The sequence below is a fragment of the Protobothrops mucrosquamatus genome, unplaced genomic scaffold (genome assembly GCF_001527695.2).
Source record: "Protobothrops mucrosquamatus isolate PMUCROS unplaced genomic scaffold, P.Mucros_1.0 scaffold_167, whole genome shotgun sequence".
Classification (NCBI taxonomy): Eukaryota; Metazoa; Chordata; class Lepidosauria; order Squamata; family Viperidae; genus Protobothrops; species Protobothrops mucrosquamatus.
Genome location: NW_015386243.1, coordinates 391,986 through 408,786, shown reverse-complemented (window position 1 = coordinate 408,786; position 16,801 = coordinate 391,986). Strand labels below are relative to the sequence as shown.

The window sequence follows — 16,801 nt, the reverse complement described above, 5'->3', positions numbered from 1 at the left end:
TAGTCCCATTGACCCTTGGGGGTTGATCTTGACCACTTTGGGGAACCCTGATTCAATAGATCTGTGCTGGAAGTGACCCAGTGCACCTTGGTTGAAGTTACTTGAGATCCTTACTACTATATATGTAGTATTCCAGGGTCCAAAATTATACTTTTTAATCTCTGGCGAGATGCTATAGAAAACATCTGCTTAGAGTAGACTTGAGGCTATTATCCAATTGAAGATGATTCTGAAATGTCCAGGATGTTAACTGGTCTCAGTGAAATTAATTTGCCTTGGAGCTGATGCTTATCTCATACTTCCAGCTCAAGAAGACCCCAGCAGTGTTTGAAGATACACATTTGGGGAGAGTTAGTTGAAGCCAAGTGTTTTGCCCTATCCCAAGACTTTTGTCGGTCTATGAGTTGAAGCATAAAAGGAAAACGAAGAAAAGGATTTGTGAATGGAGACAAAGTGAAGTGTTTTCTGATAATGGTTAAAAATGCTCAGCTGAAAATATTAACTTTCTTGAAATCCTGTTTCAGTGTCTCTAGGTAGAGAAGCAGTAGATAGGTCAGCCAGTATATGAAATCAACGCAATAGTTCACCGAAAATGGATCAGTGTAGCACATCAGTTAGTGTCAAAGTCTTCAGGTAAGAAAATATCTTGAAAGGCTTTAAAGGTTTACTGCTGTCTCCTCCACAAAGTTTATGGAATCAATATAACCAATGGTAAGAGCTTTTGATTTATGCCCTGAAACAGGGATGAGGAACTTGTGATCTTCCAGACATTGTTGAACTACATTTCTCAGCAGCTTCAGCTGACCTGATAAGTGGTGAAGATGATGGGAATTGTAGCCCAGCAGTGCTGGAGAAGGGGGGGCATATGTTATCCAATACTTCATTAAAGGATAATGCTATGCCTATCAATTTAGAGTATCGTACTTGGAAAGAAATCACTTTCATGTATATTCACTAACATCAGCGGAGGGATAGGTGTTGAAGCAAAAATAACAGCACTTCCAAAATGTCCATTTAGAAGACTGCCCAACCAGATCGAAATTATTTAGCATCTACCTATTGTATAAAGTGTATTCTTGCTGAATGAGTATATTTCAGCTATATATGGAAGAAAATATCCAATAACTTTCTGGTTGTCCTCTCAAATAATTATCTTGAATATTCTTTACATAAAGGAGGAATATCAGTATATCTGGGCATTCATTTTTGCTTGTTTGCTTCAATTTCACAAACATTACATCCATTAGCCTTGAAAGAATTTGTAGAAACAGTTGAGGATCTTATGGTGATTGGAGTAGATACGTCCATAAGATTTGCCAGTCCTTCTCTCTTGGAGTCTAAAGTAGTACCCTTGCCAAATTTTAGTTCTCCAGCTCCCTGAAGGAGAACTGTAATAGTTTCTAGTATGAATTTAATAATAGGTAAAATGTACTCACTGCACTAGATCAGAAACCATGACTTATAAGCCATAATGGCTGGGTTTATATTTCACATTAAGCCAAAAGCAAACAAACAAATAGAATGGTTTAGACTAGTGATGAGAGAAACCAATCTACATGTGAACTGGCCATAACCACACTGGTTCCAGGGGAAAAATAATTTCAGATCCACCGTTGAATCATTTTGATTGATCCCAGTGAAGATAAGCATGCTGACTTTGAATTTTCAGAAAGTTTTTATCAAGCGAAGCTACAAAAAAATAAAGACAGTGGAGAAGAAGGAAGGGAATCCTAAAATTAAGTTACACATTTCAGTTTTGAATTTGCAGACGGAAATGTAAACAAGGCATCTGATAACCGTAGTGCTCACTACATAGTGTTCAGAAGGATGACACGGCTAGAATAAGTTTATTGGTTTCAGGAAAGTCCTTGAGAAAAATATATGTGAATTCTTGCTCCAGTCCAGGTGGGCTGTAAAGATATTTACTGGGGGGGGGAACCTTTCAGTGAAGTTAATAGGGACTTACATTCTTGATTTAAGTGGATCTATGTATACACGCACAAACACAAGACAGAGAGTATTTGGCTGAGGCTATACCGTATAAGGCTCTGCTTGAAGAATGCTACAAATGTCAACCAAGATAAATCTGCAATTCCTTTTGCTTTTTTCATGATGCTTATATTCCTGCAGGCTTGAGATCAGTGACGGGTCTCCTCCAAAGATCTCTCCTGAGCCGGTGCCAGGTACCCCTGAGGCGGAGCCAGAGCCTCAGCCACCCACCCCAGAGGCTGAGCCAGAACCAGAAGCTCCACCTCCGCCCCCTCCACCGCCTCCACCACCCCCTAAAAAACGTATGGCGGAGTTTGCTGTTGGAATCAATGGGTGAGCTTTTTTTTTTCCTTCAGGGCCCAGCTGGGATTTTGGTACCTGCAAGGCGATGGCGCCCATATAAGGAAGCATCTTTAAAGGCGCCTCCCTCTACTCGGGTGTCTCCCAACCAGGGCAACTTTAGGATGAGGTTGGGAGATGCTGGGAGTTGAAGCCCACCCCTTAGGAAACGGTACTCCAGTTTCTTGAAAATGTCCTCCCAATGATACAAAAGGAAATGGGTATTTTCTTTTTTTTTCTTGGTCTTTTGCAACATGAGTGTGATTGAATGAAGCTTCCTGGTTTGGTTCCAAAGCAATTCTGCAGCCAGAAGTGTTTGGGTTGCAGTGTGTGATTGTTTATGTTAAGTTGGAAAGTTGCCATGAGCCTAGGTCAGGGGTAGGCAACCTCGGCTCTTTTATGACTCATGGACTTCAACTCCCAGAATTCCTGAGTCAGCTATGCTGACTCAGGAATTCTGGGAGTTGAAGTCCATGAGTCATAAAAGAGCCGAGGTTGCCTATCCCTGGCCTAGGTGGAAGTATAACACGATTATACTGAGAGGGCAAACCCCTGAGTTCCAAACCTAGTTTCTGGGAATCTTCCTGCTGGCTTGCCTCTCTGAAGGTCATAGCAATTTGCAGAGGTTCCTGAGGCCATTTCTAAAAAATAGATACAGGCAGAGGTCATGCCTGTGGGACCCAACCTTACCTCCCTCATGCTGGCTTGAGAATTCTGGGAATTGAAGTCTATATGTCTTAAAATGGCCAAGCTTGAGAAACCTTGCAGCTAAAGCAGGGGTCTTCAAACCTGGCCCTTTTATGACTTGTGGACTTCAACTCCCAGAATTCCTTAGCCAGGCCCATAAGGAATTCTGGGAGTTGAAGTCTACAAGTCATAAAAGGGCCAAGTTTGAAGACCCCTGAACTAAAGGAAATCTCTTTAAGTAATCCCTTCTGCTCACCTTAATTTGTACCAAAGGGGTCTGTGGGGTGTGCTGTAATGGATGGGCTGCTTTGCTCCTGCAGATTTGGACGTATTGGGCGCTTGGTCCTCCGGGCCTGCGTGGAGAAGGGGATCAAGGTTGTGGCTGTCAACGACCCATTCATTGATCTGAATTACATGGTAATGGCTTTTTTCTTATGAGACTACACCAAACCTCTTGTGGAAATTAGTTTAGTTTCCTTGTGGGGGCAGAAAAGGAAGGCCTGATATGAAAAGTGTCAGAGTTCATGGAAAACCTGATACGAAGGTCCTTTCTGCATGCAGCCCATCTCTTTGTGTGAAATATGCTGGAATGGAGAGGGAGCTGGGACTCCAGCAACAGAGCCTCAGCAGAGATTGGGACTCTTCTAATTCGATGCTTAGTTATTCTTGGGAAACAGGAATGATCTGCAGGGGTTCTCAACCTTGGCAACTTTAAGACTTGTGGACTTCAACTCCCAGAATTCCTCAGCCAGCTGAGGAATTGAAGTCCACAAGTCTTAAAGTTGCCAAGGTTGAGAACCCCTGGTTTACAGGTTGCACCTGACTTATGACTATAATTGAGCCTGAAATTACTGTCATAAGTCATGCTGGTTGTTAAGTGAGTTCATCACGTGACTGACCCGATATTACAACTTTTTTTTTTTTTGCGGTGCTTGTTAAGTGAATGCAGCGGTCATGAAGCAAACCCCTTGTTTGCAGTGGGCATTTTTTTTACTGGAAGATAAAAGCAAATGCCATTTTTGGCATACCATTTGCCAAGTGCCCCAAATGCACGTGACCACGGGTGGGGGTGGGGCAGATGTTGGAACTTCGAATCTGGGTTGTAAGTACCTTTTTTAGGGATCCGTTGTAATTTCAGTCGTTAAATGACCGTTTGTTAAGCGAGGACCAGCTGTATAAGAAGATTGGGTGCCTAACTCTTTGAAAACCCAACATCATTGTGTAGCTATTGGATGCCTAGACCAGGGGTAGGCAACCTTGGCTCTTTTATGACTCGTGGACTTCAACTCCCAGAATTCCTGAGCCAGCATGGCTCAGCATGGAAACCTTTCCCTTTCCCCTCAGCATGGCTGGCTCAGGAATTCTGGGAGCTGAAGTCCACGAGTTATAAAAGAGCCAAGGTTGCCTACCCCTGGCCTAGACAAATGGAGATCGGCACCATCACCAGGCTGCCTCTTTTTAGACCTCAATCAAGCTAGAGAGGTGGCACAAATCCAGTTCTCCTGGCATGATATGGTTTTGGCTTCCTTCTTCCACAGGTCTACATGTTCAAATATGACTCTACTCATGGGCGCTTCAAGGGAGAGGTCATGGCAGATGGTGGGAAGCTGGTAGTGAACGGTTCAAAAATCTCAGTATTCCAGAAGTAAGTGGGAATAAGAGGCAGCACAATGCATTCATCCCATTTCATTGCTTTACCCATTTAAAATGTGTTAGTATTTTAAGGTTCTCAGTAATGTGGCCTGCCCAGGGAACCTTGGTAGTTGGGCAGCTTAGAAAGAAAGTTGTGATAATATAACGACTTTGTGTGTGTGTTTCGCCTTCCAGTTATTATTGACTCCTGGCGACAGTCTGGACTACTTCTGCAGTTTCCTTGGCAACATTTTTCAAAAATAGTTTGCCATTCCCTACTTCCTGGGTCCAAGAAAAAGAGAGTAGCCTAAGGTCACCCGACTGGCTTTGTGCCTAAAGTGGGATTCGAACTCACAGTCTCCTGGTTTCTAACCTGCAGCCTTAATTACTCTGGCTCTTTCTTATTCACCCTTAGGAGAGGTCTGTGTAAAAAGGTTGAGATTTTTCATTGGGGCTGTATAAATATTCAGCTGACCACAAGATTGTATAACATCTATTTGATAGGATTTGCATTAGTGTGGCATCTCTGTGTGTAAATATAATAAAACGAAAAAACAGAATTTTACAGTATTTACCGAATTTATAGTTGCCCCCCTCTCAAATGTGACTCTGGAGATGGAGTTCTCTTGGTTTTCTGATGCCTTCTTGGGGCATCATAATTGTGGATTTAAACAGGGTGACCAGTGACATTAGATTAAAACCAATGTTTTGGCATCAGTTCTCTTCCATTTATGCCATTTCCTCCTTATCATAATACAGATTATGAGCTACCGGTAAATAATGAAGCTGATCCGCTTGTCTGGATTCAGCATGTGTGAACTTAACCAATTACCATTTATTGAACAGCTAATTGCTTTTCACAGTATGAATCTCATTGAGGAGCTACTGCAGGAGGGTAAACTTTTGGTGGGCGTTGCACACATTAAGCAAGAAAGGGGATGTGAATGTCAGGGATCCTTGTGCTCCTAAAGGTCAGAGAGGGGGGTGGATTCCACAACATGATCACTTTGCTGAAGCCTAGAGGCCATGAAAATAATTTCCTGCTTGAATAGAAGTCCATGTGAGCAGGTCTGAATAAAGATTGTCCTCTTGTATTTCATAGCATGAAACCAAATGAGATTCCTTGGGCAGATGCAGGGGCCTTGTATGTAGTAGAATCCACTGGAGTCTTCCTCAATGTTGACAAAGCTTCGGTAAGTATCTTGAGGTAGGTCCCTTCTCTGAGATAAGAACCAGAATTATTCCCTTTTGTGACATTTGCTGGGTTTGAGGAGATTTCACTTAGATGCTTGGCTTTTATAATGGGCCAACATAGATTTCTGCTTTACTGGAATAAAGCATACAGTCCTCTCGTTACTCCTTACTGCAGGCAGACAAACTGACATTCTATAACTGAAATCTGCCATTTTTTTTTTTACAGGCTCATTTCCATGGTGGAGCCAGGCGAGTAGTGGTGACTGCCCCATCGCCAGATGCACCCATGTTTGTTATGGGAGTCAACCATGAGAAGTACGATCCATCTAGCATGAATGTTGTGAGGTAAGATAGAACTTGGCCAACTGGAGAAAAACCTATGGGTTGATAGGCCAATTATATAAAATCAGTGCAATCCCCTCCGTCCCTATAAACAACTTAAATAATCCAGTACAAAGAAGAAAACTAAGGCACAACATAGCAATTTCATAAAAACAGACCCACACATATTGGGCTCTCCTAATATCCTGGCCTTGAAGCTTGGGGGGGGGGGAGAAACAGGTTCTGGCAACCTTCCGGAAGACCAAGAGGATTGGGGCCCTCTGAATTTTAGGAGGGAGATTGTTCCAAAGGGCAGGCACTATGATAGGGAAGGCAAGTCTTAGCGGCTTTATTCACACCATTTAAGAAACTTAGTTGAGTAAGATTGCCTTGCAATTTCATTCTGTTGGGTCAGTTTATGGACCAACGTGTTGGGCAAACTCTAATTGATAGGAAAGATTGGTGTGCTTTTATCACCTCATGTCTGAAGCTCATGGCACCTTTTAGACCTTTCCCCAAAGCCCTGTAAACGATGCTGTCTTGGCATGAATCATTAGAAAGATGGTAGTCTTGGGTTCAACTTTGTTGGATTTGGAGATGGAGCTAAAAACCTAAGAGGACCTAAGAGTACAGATCTGTGCTGAGATGTAACTTAATATGTGGGTTGGTGGGTGCTGGACAACAACAAAAAATCAGAGTCATGTGTAACTCTTGCTTTCCAGCAATGCTTCCTGCACCACCAACTGCCTGGCACCTTTGGCCAAGGTCATCCATGAGAACTTTGGCATTGTGGAGGGCCTGATGGTGAGAACTATGTTCTTCTTTCCAATATGCTTATTCATTTATTGATTTGTGACATTTTTATACTGCCAGATTCATACAGGTGAGCCAATTTGATGTAATAGTTAGAGCACCAGGTTAAAAGCTTGGGGACTATGTGACCTTAGACACATGTTGAGTGATCTTGGGCCAGTCGTTCTCTTTCATTCCCCTAAGAAGAAGGCAAGGGCTTCCAAAATCTTGCCAAGAAAACTTCAGGGATTTGTCCAGCTGTTGTCAGGAGTCAATATTGACTTGAAAGAAGGAAGAAAGGAAGGAAGAAAGGAAGAAGAAAGGGAGGGAGGGAGGGAGGGAAAGAGAGAGAGAGAGAGAGAGAGAGAGAGAGAGAGAGAGAGAGAGAGAGAGAGAGAGAGAAAGAAAGAAAGAAAGAATAGAAAGAAAGAGGCGAAAAGACAGCTAAGATATATATAGTCTACAGCAGGGGTGCCAAACTGATGGCCCGCAGGCCGGATGCATCATAGCAAAACCACACCCACCCCATTGCGGCAATGGCAAAAAAGTCACGATACGTTGCGACACGTCACGTGACGTTGTGAGTTTGACACCCCTGGTCTATAGAGCTGTAAAAGCAATTCGACTTCAAAAAGAAAAAAAATGGTTTAAAATTACTTTCTTCATTCCGTGGAGAACACACTTTCTCCTCCTGATAAAATCCAGAAACTGGCATTCCTGTGTCACTTATAACTATAAACGGTTGGGAATAATGGATAATGGAGTTCCTCAGGAAGAGGGCTGGGTGGGTTTTGATTAATCCCACACATTAGCCAACAATAAATTACAGCCCTTTCAGTTTGCCAAGTTATGGTTGGCTAACAGTCATATTTTACTCTCTTTGCTTATAGCAAAATCATTCATAAATCACTTCTGGTTTTAATTGATTTGGGGGAGATTTACTAGGAGAGGTTAACCCCCTTCCATAGGTTTTGGCATACAGCTCTGTCTTCAGCATTTGTGCACCAGTCAAGATAAATACAACGACTGCAAATGATGGCAAAGGCACCATAAAATATTATGCATCAGTTCTGTTTTTACATAGAAAAATGGTCCCTTTAGGAAACCTAAGTGGCTCGTTAGACGAAATCTACTGTTGAATATGCCTTGTATGTCTGTTCCTATACCAACTGACATTTCTGATCTGCAGACAACTGTTCATGCCTACACTGCCACTCAGAAAACGGTGGACGGACCTTCTGCCAAGGCATGGCGTGATGGGAGAGGTGCTCATCAGAACATTATTCCAGCTTCTACCGGTGCTGCCAAAGCAGTGGGCAAGGTCATTCCAGAACTTAATGGGTATGCAGAACAAATTTCTCTTCTGAAAAGGGGAGGGGCTTGGCCTGTGTATTTGGGCCAATCCTAAAGATGTGACCATGAGCCAAGCAAGGCCGTATTTCTAATTATTGATTTGTGATCATGAGAATGAGTGAAAACTAATAAACACCCAGATGTTATTTATCCAATCATCCTTGATCATTAGCCATGCTTACTTTGAAGAATGAAAGAGCTAGTCTAAAACCTATCATCCTTACTTATATTCAGTCTGACCCCCACTCGACAGCAGTCTATATAACAATCTACCCCACTGTGGTAGGTTGGTGGCGTCATTAAGGAAATAATAAAGCCATTAATAAAAATTGGAAAAAACAAAACACCACAGATTCTGCCAAATGATATTTATTGCAGTTGGGAATACTTAGCTGGAGTCTTATAGGTGCCCAACTGTCAATTCTTACCCTCATTCCTTGGAGGACAGAGTTGTTGGTAAAACATTCCAAATCTAGATTGCCATGGGAACAGTTTGGTTTTCCTTTTAATGACCAAATCTCTCTCCCCACCAGGAAGCTGACTGGCATGGCATTTCGTGTGCCGGTGTGTGATGTGTCTGTTGTTGACCTGACCTGCCGCCTCTCTAGGTCAGCTACCTATGCTCAGATTAAAGAAGCTATCAAGAAGGCAGCTAAAGGGCCAATGAAAGGGATCCTGGGATATACAGAAGATGAGGTAAACATGCTGTTTATGTTTCCATTGGCAAGCTACAGGATTATTTTAAGATCAGCTAGCTTAAGCTTCAGCAGATTTAATGCGAGGCAGCATCAGAGTGGGCCGGCATAATGTACTCTGCCTAACGGCTGATTGTTCTTTGCTTTTGTAATAATGTTGACAAGGGGAAGCTTATAATATGGGACAGACTAGGGCAAGGGTAGGCAACCTTGGCTCTTTTATGACTCGTGGACTTCAACTCCCAGAATTCCTGAGCCAGCCTGGCTCAGCATGGAAACCTCTCCCTTTCCCCTCAGCATGGCTGACTCAGGAATTCTGGGAGTTGAAGTCCACGAGTCATGAAAGAGCCAAGGTTGCCTACCCCTGGACTAGAGAAAGCGACTGATGGATTTCTTGCTGGTGGGAAATATATCACCAGTTGTTAACGTGAGTTGGGGTGAAGGAAGGAAAGAGCTGAGTTTTGATAGATAAGCCAGTGGGTTTAGTCTTGTGTGAAAAGCTGATCTGCGGAGTGGATAGAAGTTTCTGCCTTCCCTGTTTTATCAGGAAGCCTCTGTTCACCCAGTGGATCAGCTCTTGCTCCCCTGTGGATTATCTTCTCTCTCTCTCTCTCTTTTTAGTGGCTCTTTTAGTCACCTGACTTACTCTTGTTCTTTTCACTCATTTTTCTCCCTGTCACTCTCTCTTATTCTCTCGTTTGCTGTTTCCCTCCTGTACTGTCTCTACAGAGGTGTTGTATGTGCATACAACACCTCTGTAACAGGCGTTAGTGGATGGATTTTCATTCTTCAGTCTGCGCTGTTGCTGGCAGTCAGGACATTTATCTATTCATGTAGACAAGGGGCTGGCATCAGATGCCCCCTGCTTTGTCCTGCTGCTCAAGCCTTAATGCCATTGGCCAGCATTCAAAGGGAAGAGACTGTGTCTGCTGCTGCTGCTGAAAATAGCCAGGGAGACCTGGGCAGGTCCCAGTGCCTTCTGTGTAACCGCTATAGTCCCAGTAAAGGAGAACATCTGTAAGTCAAGGAACTACCAAGAAGGAAACCACACCCTCACCAAAACTGGCAGGGCAAGCTACTATATATAAACAGGCAATAAGCCCCATACTCTGACACTGATGATGTTACCTAGCTGGATTATGAAATATCTGCAACCAAACAACCAAGCTCAAAGAGGACCAAGAACTGCACGCCACTGAGCTGCAAAAGATTGTGCATATAGAAAGCTGTGTGGGGAACAACAGAAAGATGTTTTAACCTTGAATCAGATAAATATAATTAAGCAGCCTCAGCTGCAGGCTGGGGATGAGGACATGTCAATAATGGTAAATGAGATATCTTTGAGGCACAGGGGAATGTGTGGTTAAACCAGGGGTCTTCAAATTTGGCAACTTTAAGACTTGTGTACTTCAGCTCCCAGAATTCCTCAGCCAGCCAGGGCTGGCTGAGGAATTCTGGGAGTTGAAGTACACATATCTTAAAGTTGCCAAGTTTGAAGACCCCTGGGCTAAATCTAAGGGCCAACTGCAGGTTGTAACAATTGAAAGCAAATGCAATGTCAGACAGGGTTTTCGATAAAGAATATATATGTCTGTGGACTCTGTCCAAAATGCTGAACCCCTCAGCCAGGCAGCTTAATCACTTGGTATTTATAGACGTGTGCAAAACATTTGAATCACTCCATTTCCAGTGGAGTGCTCTTGATCCCCTTGGAAGTGTTTGATTCTCAAAATTCAAGCTTGAGCCCAGGATGTTGGTTACTATTACTATTATTATTATTATTATTATTATTAATAATAATAATAATAATAATAATAATAATAATAATAATAATAATAATAATAATAATAATAATACTAAAGTTGGAAGGGACCTTGGAGGTCATCAAGTCCAACCCCCTGCTCAGGCAGGTAACCCTATACCATTTCGGACAAATGGCTGTCCAGTCTCTTCTTAAAAACCTCCAGTGTTGGATCATTCACCGCTTCCGGAGGCAGGTTGTTCCACTGGTTAATTGTTCTCACTGTCAGGAAGTTTCTCCTTAGTTCTAGGTTGCTTCTCTCTTTGGTTAGTTTCCATCCGTTGCTTCTTGTCCTGCCTTCAGGCGCTTTGGAAAGACAGTGTCTCCTTCCATCTTTTTTGTATACTGTAACTTTCTCATCTTTGTTTGCAGGTTGTTTCTACTGATTTCCTTGGTGACGAACGTTCCTCTATTTTTGATGCTGGAGCAGGCATCTCCCTCAATGATAACTTTGTGAAGCTCATCTCTTGGTAAGTTGAGTTTTGTTTCTTCTCCCAGTTGAGCTTTCCAAGATAGCTCATAATGAAAACGGTCAGGTCATTATCTCGTGATCTTTTGCCACAAGGAGAATTGCCCATCAAAATTGTCTGAGTTGCTTTCCTTGACCAAGAAGGATATAGTTAGATGCCTTCTATGTGTCAAAATACCAGATCCATCCCTTGCAGAGTAATTTCATCAGCTAATGCTAGAATTCAAATGATGGAGAAATATTGAACTGTAATATGGAAAATACACCTGGCATTTCCCCTCATTTAAAACTGGGATGTTTGCCCAATCCACAAAGTATACACTGCGTTCAGACATTGAGCTTCACTTAGCATTAACCAGAGTTTAGATCAGGGGTAGTCAACCTTGGCTCTTTTATGACTCGTGGACTTCAACTCCTCAGGAATTCTGGGAGTTGAAGTCCACGAGTCATAAAAGAGCCAAGGTTGACTACCCCTGGTTTAGATACTAATCTGCTGATCGTCTACATCCCATTCACCTTGCTCAGAGATCTGTGCCTAGGACATTACTGCTTGGCACTTTGTTATTAATATAAGTTTTATTACTATTATTTTCAAGCAAGTGAAAAAGACCCCCCCCCAAAAAACAAAATTCACCACCCTCTCAGTGGTGGGATTCAAATATGTGAACAACCGGTTCTCTGTGTGAATGCCGCTTCCAGAAGTCCATTCTGGGCCTGGGCAACAAAAAAATAGCTACCGGTTCTGCTGAAGTGGTGCGAACTGGCTGAATCCCACCACTGCACCCACTGCTATAAAAAACAAAAACAAAAGAAAGTGTATAAAAGGCCAGTCCAGACCGGATCCACTCTGGGTGGATCCTAGTAGGAGAATCTTTTCCCAACCTTTCTATTTTCAAAGCAAAGTTCCTTTCTACCCTGCAGCTGAAAAAGAGAGTGCATGGTGCTGCAAGAGCATCTCATCTTTTTGGCTGCAGATACTGCATCTAGGTTTGCTAATGTCTGCTTATTTCTAAGTTAGCCTGGATTTGACCACCAGACATCCTCTCTTTGTTTAACAACCACAATCCATGAGCTGCTTTTCTGTGCACCGCTTCCCTAAAAAATGCTAAGGGCAAGTTAACAAGCTCAGCTCTGCCATCTTAATTTCCTGATTAGACCTCTCCCTGCTGCCTGAAACTGACCAGACCTTAATTAGTTTCACAGTGAAGATTTGTGTTGTCAGATGCAGGAGATTTGGTTAGAAATGCAAGCATTAGATGGAAAAGGATTTTTTAAAAAGAATTACTGTCTTATTACAAATGGTCACTAAACAAGGTAGTCTCTAAACAAGGAATGCCTGTACAACTAATGCTGACTTGCAACTTGTTATAATTATAGATTATAGTTAATGCATTTTTCCTTAACCAAATGTTCCAGAATCTGGATTTAGAGGATATGGAAAACGGAAGTATGGAATAACTTCAGAAGGGCATTGTATATCGAGGGTGCTCCAGCTTTTTGACTTTTGTACACTGTCATTCTTGAATATAAAGATTTGCTTATGTTTTTTTTTTCCTGGCAGGTATGACAATGAATATGGGTACAGCTGTCGTGTAGCAGATCTCCTGAAGCACATGTACAGCAAGGAGGAGATGTGAACCCTAAGTTTGAATCACATTCCAGGCTATTTAGTAGAGGGCCTCACCACTGTTAGTCCTTAGGTTCTTTGCTTCCACCACAGAATCCCAAACACTGCACTTTGTGTAAAGCTTTGTGTGTACGTGTGTGTGTGTGTGTGTGTATCCGTGAGCGTGAATCCTTCTTTTCCCAGCAGCTTATTTTAGTGAAGATAAATTACACCAAGTTCCTCCCTGGAGAAAGAGTCTTAGCCTCTGGGATTATACATTGGTTTGTGTGGCTGTAGCGTCTTCAAGATCTTGCAAGTGCTGAAATAAAAACCACTGGAGTTAAACTGACCTTGATGGGTATCCCTGTGATTTTAAATGTCTTAGGGATTTGGAATCCTTGCTCTTGACCAGGGGTAGGCAACCTTGACTCTTTTATGACTCGTGGACTTCAACTCCCAGAATTCCTGAGGAATTCCTCAGGAATTCTGGGAGTTGAAGTCCACGAGTCATAAAAGAGCCAAGGCTGCCTACCCCTGCTCTTGACCATGCCAAACGGATGTGCTTTGTGAGGTTTATGAGCATTGAAAGCTGCCCCTTCTCTGGAAACTTCTGTTTTGCTTTGATTTATATTCACGGATGATTTTCTGATAAGAAAAAAAATTGTGTTGTGCTTTGTTTACACAACCACACCAAAACTGTAGCAATTGATAGCTTGAACTTACCAGAAATCAGCGTGGATTACAAAGGCTAAGCAAATGCCACTCTCTTAACCACTCCCTTCAATGGTGTCAAAGGATTTCTCCTGATCATAATAGGTCATTTTTCTGAAGGGAATCATTTTGTACATGCAGAAGAAAGAACTGTTTGGAAGTGCAGCAGTGACCAGGGTTTTATTTTATTTTTTTAAGAAAAACACTGTTTAACTCGAGGCATCTGGTATAATGGTAAATACGATGGAGCATGTCTTGTTGTCTGTCTGTATAGTAGGAATAAAAAGGTACCCTAATTTAGCTCAGATGTTATTGAGATATAGCTCCCAGCATTCAGCTTTCACAGCTCCATGTTCTGGAAGACACTTGATAGGAAACTTTTACCCTCCACACTTTTTCAAAACTTCAGCACTGTAAGAATGCTAAGCTATTTTGCTTAAGAAAATGGGAATTCTGCTTCTAAATTTGCCTTATAGTAAAGCTAATGGTATTTTCAGGTTTTGTTGATCTTATCTGCATTATACTGGTTTCCTGTACTGTAGGCTAATTTTAGCAAACAGCTTTGGTCTATTATAGGAAGAAAAGGGTGTTGCCATAACTATTGTTAAGGCACAGGAGATTGGAAATATCCAATGCAGTTATGGATATAAGAGGAATCAACAAAGCCATTTGCCAGTCCAAAATACTCTTCTGGAATAAATGCACCTCTGGAAGTGTTGGAAAACACTTCTCATTACCCACAGCCAGTAGAGATGCTAGTTGGAGACTGTGGGTTTTCATCAATCACAACACCCCCTGTATATTTTTTTAAAAGATTCCTTGAAATGTTGAGCAAAAGAGAAAGCAAGAAACAATAGAAATAAAAATGTTGGAAAGAATAATGGATGGCCTTCCTTGGCATAAGGAACCAAACTAGAATTGTGGAAGCTTGCCTTATCTTGGCAGTGTTTACATGACATTGTTACTGGATTAAGTCTTTTTCTGATTTTACGTAAAATATTGACCCATAAACTAATGGGCTGGGTAATCCACACATATAATTTCAAGCAATTTTTCAACATCAGAAATAAATTACAAAGCGCGGCTTGATTTGTTTCAATCAAAATCAGCAAAAATCTCCTGAGAGAAGTTATTGATTTATTTCACTTCCAGGCCAGTGAATTTTGCTATTCTCACTGGTTTAGATTAACAAGACACAAAAATACAATTAAACTATTCTAAAAATAACATAAACCAAAATTGTAATCGAGAACAGCAACGATTCTAAACTGGGCCCTCTGGTTCTGCAATTTCTCTTTAATGAAAGGGTCAGAGATAATCCCTTTTTAATATGCAAGGCGATCACACCTAAGGAAAAACGAGTATCCTATCTGAATATCCCTCAGATGTCCCTGTGGCTTCAGAGAACATCGGATACCTTGAGCTTTCGACAGGGTTATCACAGTGAAAAGGAACAAATAAAACTGCTGCCTTTCTGATATGGGCTCATGAACTCCTTGTGGTTTCCAGAAAGGAGGTTGAAGGGAACCAATTTAGAGTCCCAGGACTGATAGAATTAGCATCCTTCTATTTCATTCATCAGATGACCAGAGTAATGACTATTGCTGAAGCCAAAACTGTAGAGTAATATTAAAGGGATGGGACTTGCATTAACGTCCCAAAGAAGTCTATGGAGATTCTTCAGCTTCTTGGATGAGAAGAGAAACGTCTTCAAAGAAAAACGAGAAAGTCCAGTTGCCTCTTGAGAAAGCACCTTTGGGACAACCATGACCTGGATGACTGAGAATCTCCATAGACAACTTGGATTAACGTTACTAATCTGGCAGATTTGGACTTCTATGAGTTTACTCAAGAGCAGGTTCCTAAATGAGGCAAGGGGATGGATTCTACTAAGCGCATTAACATCAAAGCCTCACCGTTGGAAGCGAGGGAAAAGGGAGGAAAAAAGGAACAATATGAAAAGTCCTCACACGGGCACAGCTTTTTATACTGCTGGACGAGAAAGAATTGAAGATGCAGCACGAATTAAACCCATCAAGTGTCTGTGGAGATTTTCAACCATCCAGGTCATGGTTGTCCCAAAGGTGCTTTTTTTTCAAAAGGCAACGGGCTTTGTTTGTTTTTTTTCTTTGAAGAGGTTTTGCTTCTCTTGCAAGAAGCTTATTCAGTTCTAAAGACAAACCTCTTCCAAAAAAAAAAAAAAGTCTGTTGTTTTTTGAAAAAAAGCACTTTTGGAATAAACCGATCAAGGATTGTAATTGTCTTGTGCTATACCTTTTCATGGAAGAAATGCAACAAATGAGATTTCTGGAGTATTTCTGCAAAATATCCAGACTCCAGAAGAACCATCTGCAAAAACCAAGTGGTGTATTCCCCCCTCCTCAACAGAGGGGGAGGGATATGATATTATCTATCTCCAGTCTACAACACAGTCCTTTCAACAGTTCCAAGGCTCCACAGCTATTTGCACTATTCGGGTGACCCTGATGACACAGATAAGCCTCCAGGTGGCTTCAATGACTCTCTCTCTCTCTCTCTCTCTCTGTGTGTGTGTCTATACATATGTTGTTCATAGTATGTTTAGATGTGTGTCATGTATATCTTTCACGTGAGAGCGGGCAACTAAATTTCATTTTTGATGTGTGCCGTTGTGCCCACAGTAAAAAAAATGACAATAAAGGTTATCTTATCTAAAAGAATGCAAATGACCAGCTGTCTGCAAGGAACATAAATCCTTCCATTCCCCACCATCCAGTCAGAGCTGAAGAAGCTTCTTGGATGAGAAGCGAAACGTCTTCAAAGAAAAACAAGAAAGCCCAGTTGCCTCCTGTCGTCCACACTAGACTCGAGAACTACAACTCCCATCAACGAGGGAAAATTTGCGCCCATTCACCTTCGGACAGCAATTCCCAGAGTGCACCGCTCGGCAGGCGCACCGCCCCTTTTCCTCCTTTTCGCTCAAGTAATCCTCCACGGCGCCCTTCGCGGTAAGGCCGACGTGATTTAAACGAAGGACTACCACTCCCGCCATGCACCCGCCCCTCCCCGAACCTCTAGGCATCATGGGGGTTGTATTGCATCCCGTTCTCTGGGCTCTATGGAAAAAGAAGCGGGCGGCCACGGGAAAGAACTACAATAACCACCATCAAGCGAGCGCCGCCGGAGAAGGGCGGCGCTGTGGGCGCACGCGCAGATGCCGTTCAGGAGGCGGA

The 16,801-nt window shown here is 42.3% G+C and overlaps 1 protein-coding gene across 1 annotated transcript; it reads left to right on the top strand.

Moving 5' to 3' along the window:
- The first annotated feature begins 574 nt into the window (after window positions 1-574).
- Window positions 575-13,225, top strand: GAPDHS (glyceraldehyde-3-phosphate dehydrogenase, spermatogenic). The gene is made up of 11 exons (XM_015821750.2): window positions 575-633; window positions 2,131-2,322; window positions 3,336-3,432; window positions 4,554-4,660; window positions 5,750-5,840; window positions 6,068-6,186; window positions 6,885-6,966; window positions 8,144-8,295; window positions 8,841-9,003; window positions 11,176-11,273; window positions 12,834-13,225. Exons 1-11 carry the CDS (start codon window positions 593-595, stop codon window positions 12,907-12,909), a joined length of 1,218 nt encoding a protein of 405 aa, XP_015677236.2. The 5' UTR covers window positions 575-592; the 3' UTR covers window positions 12,910-13,225.
- Window positions 13,226-16,801: the final 3,576 nt, after the last annotated feature.

What these genes read in the sequence shown, in the direction of transcription:
- GAPDHS (XM_015821750.2), top strand. Translation starts at nt 593, where the DNA reads ATGGATCAGTGTAGCACATCAGTTAGTGTCAAAGTCTTCAG. An exon ending in GCATTGTGGAGGGCCTGATG is followed by an intron (nt 6,967 to 8,143) that starts GTGAGAACTATG and finishes TCTGATCTGCAG; the next exon opens with ACAACTGTTCATGCCTACAC. An exon ending in GTCATTCCAGAACTTAATGG is followed by an intron (nt 8,296 to 8,840) that starts GTATGCAGAACA and finishes TCTCCCCACCAG; the next exon opens with GAAGCTGACTGGCATGGCAT.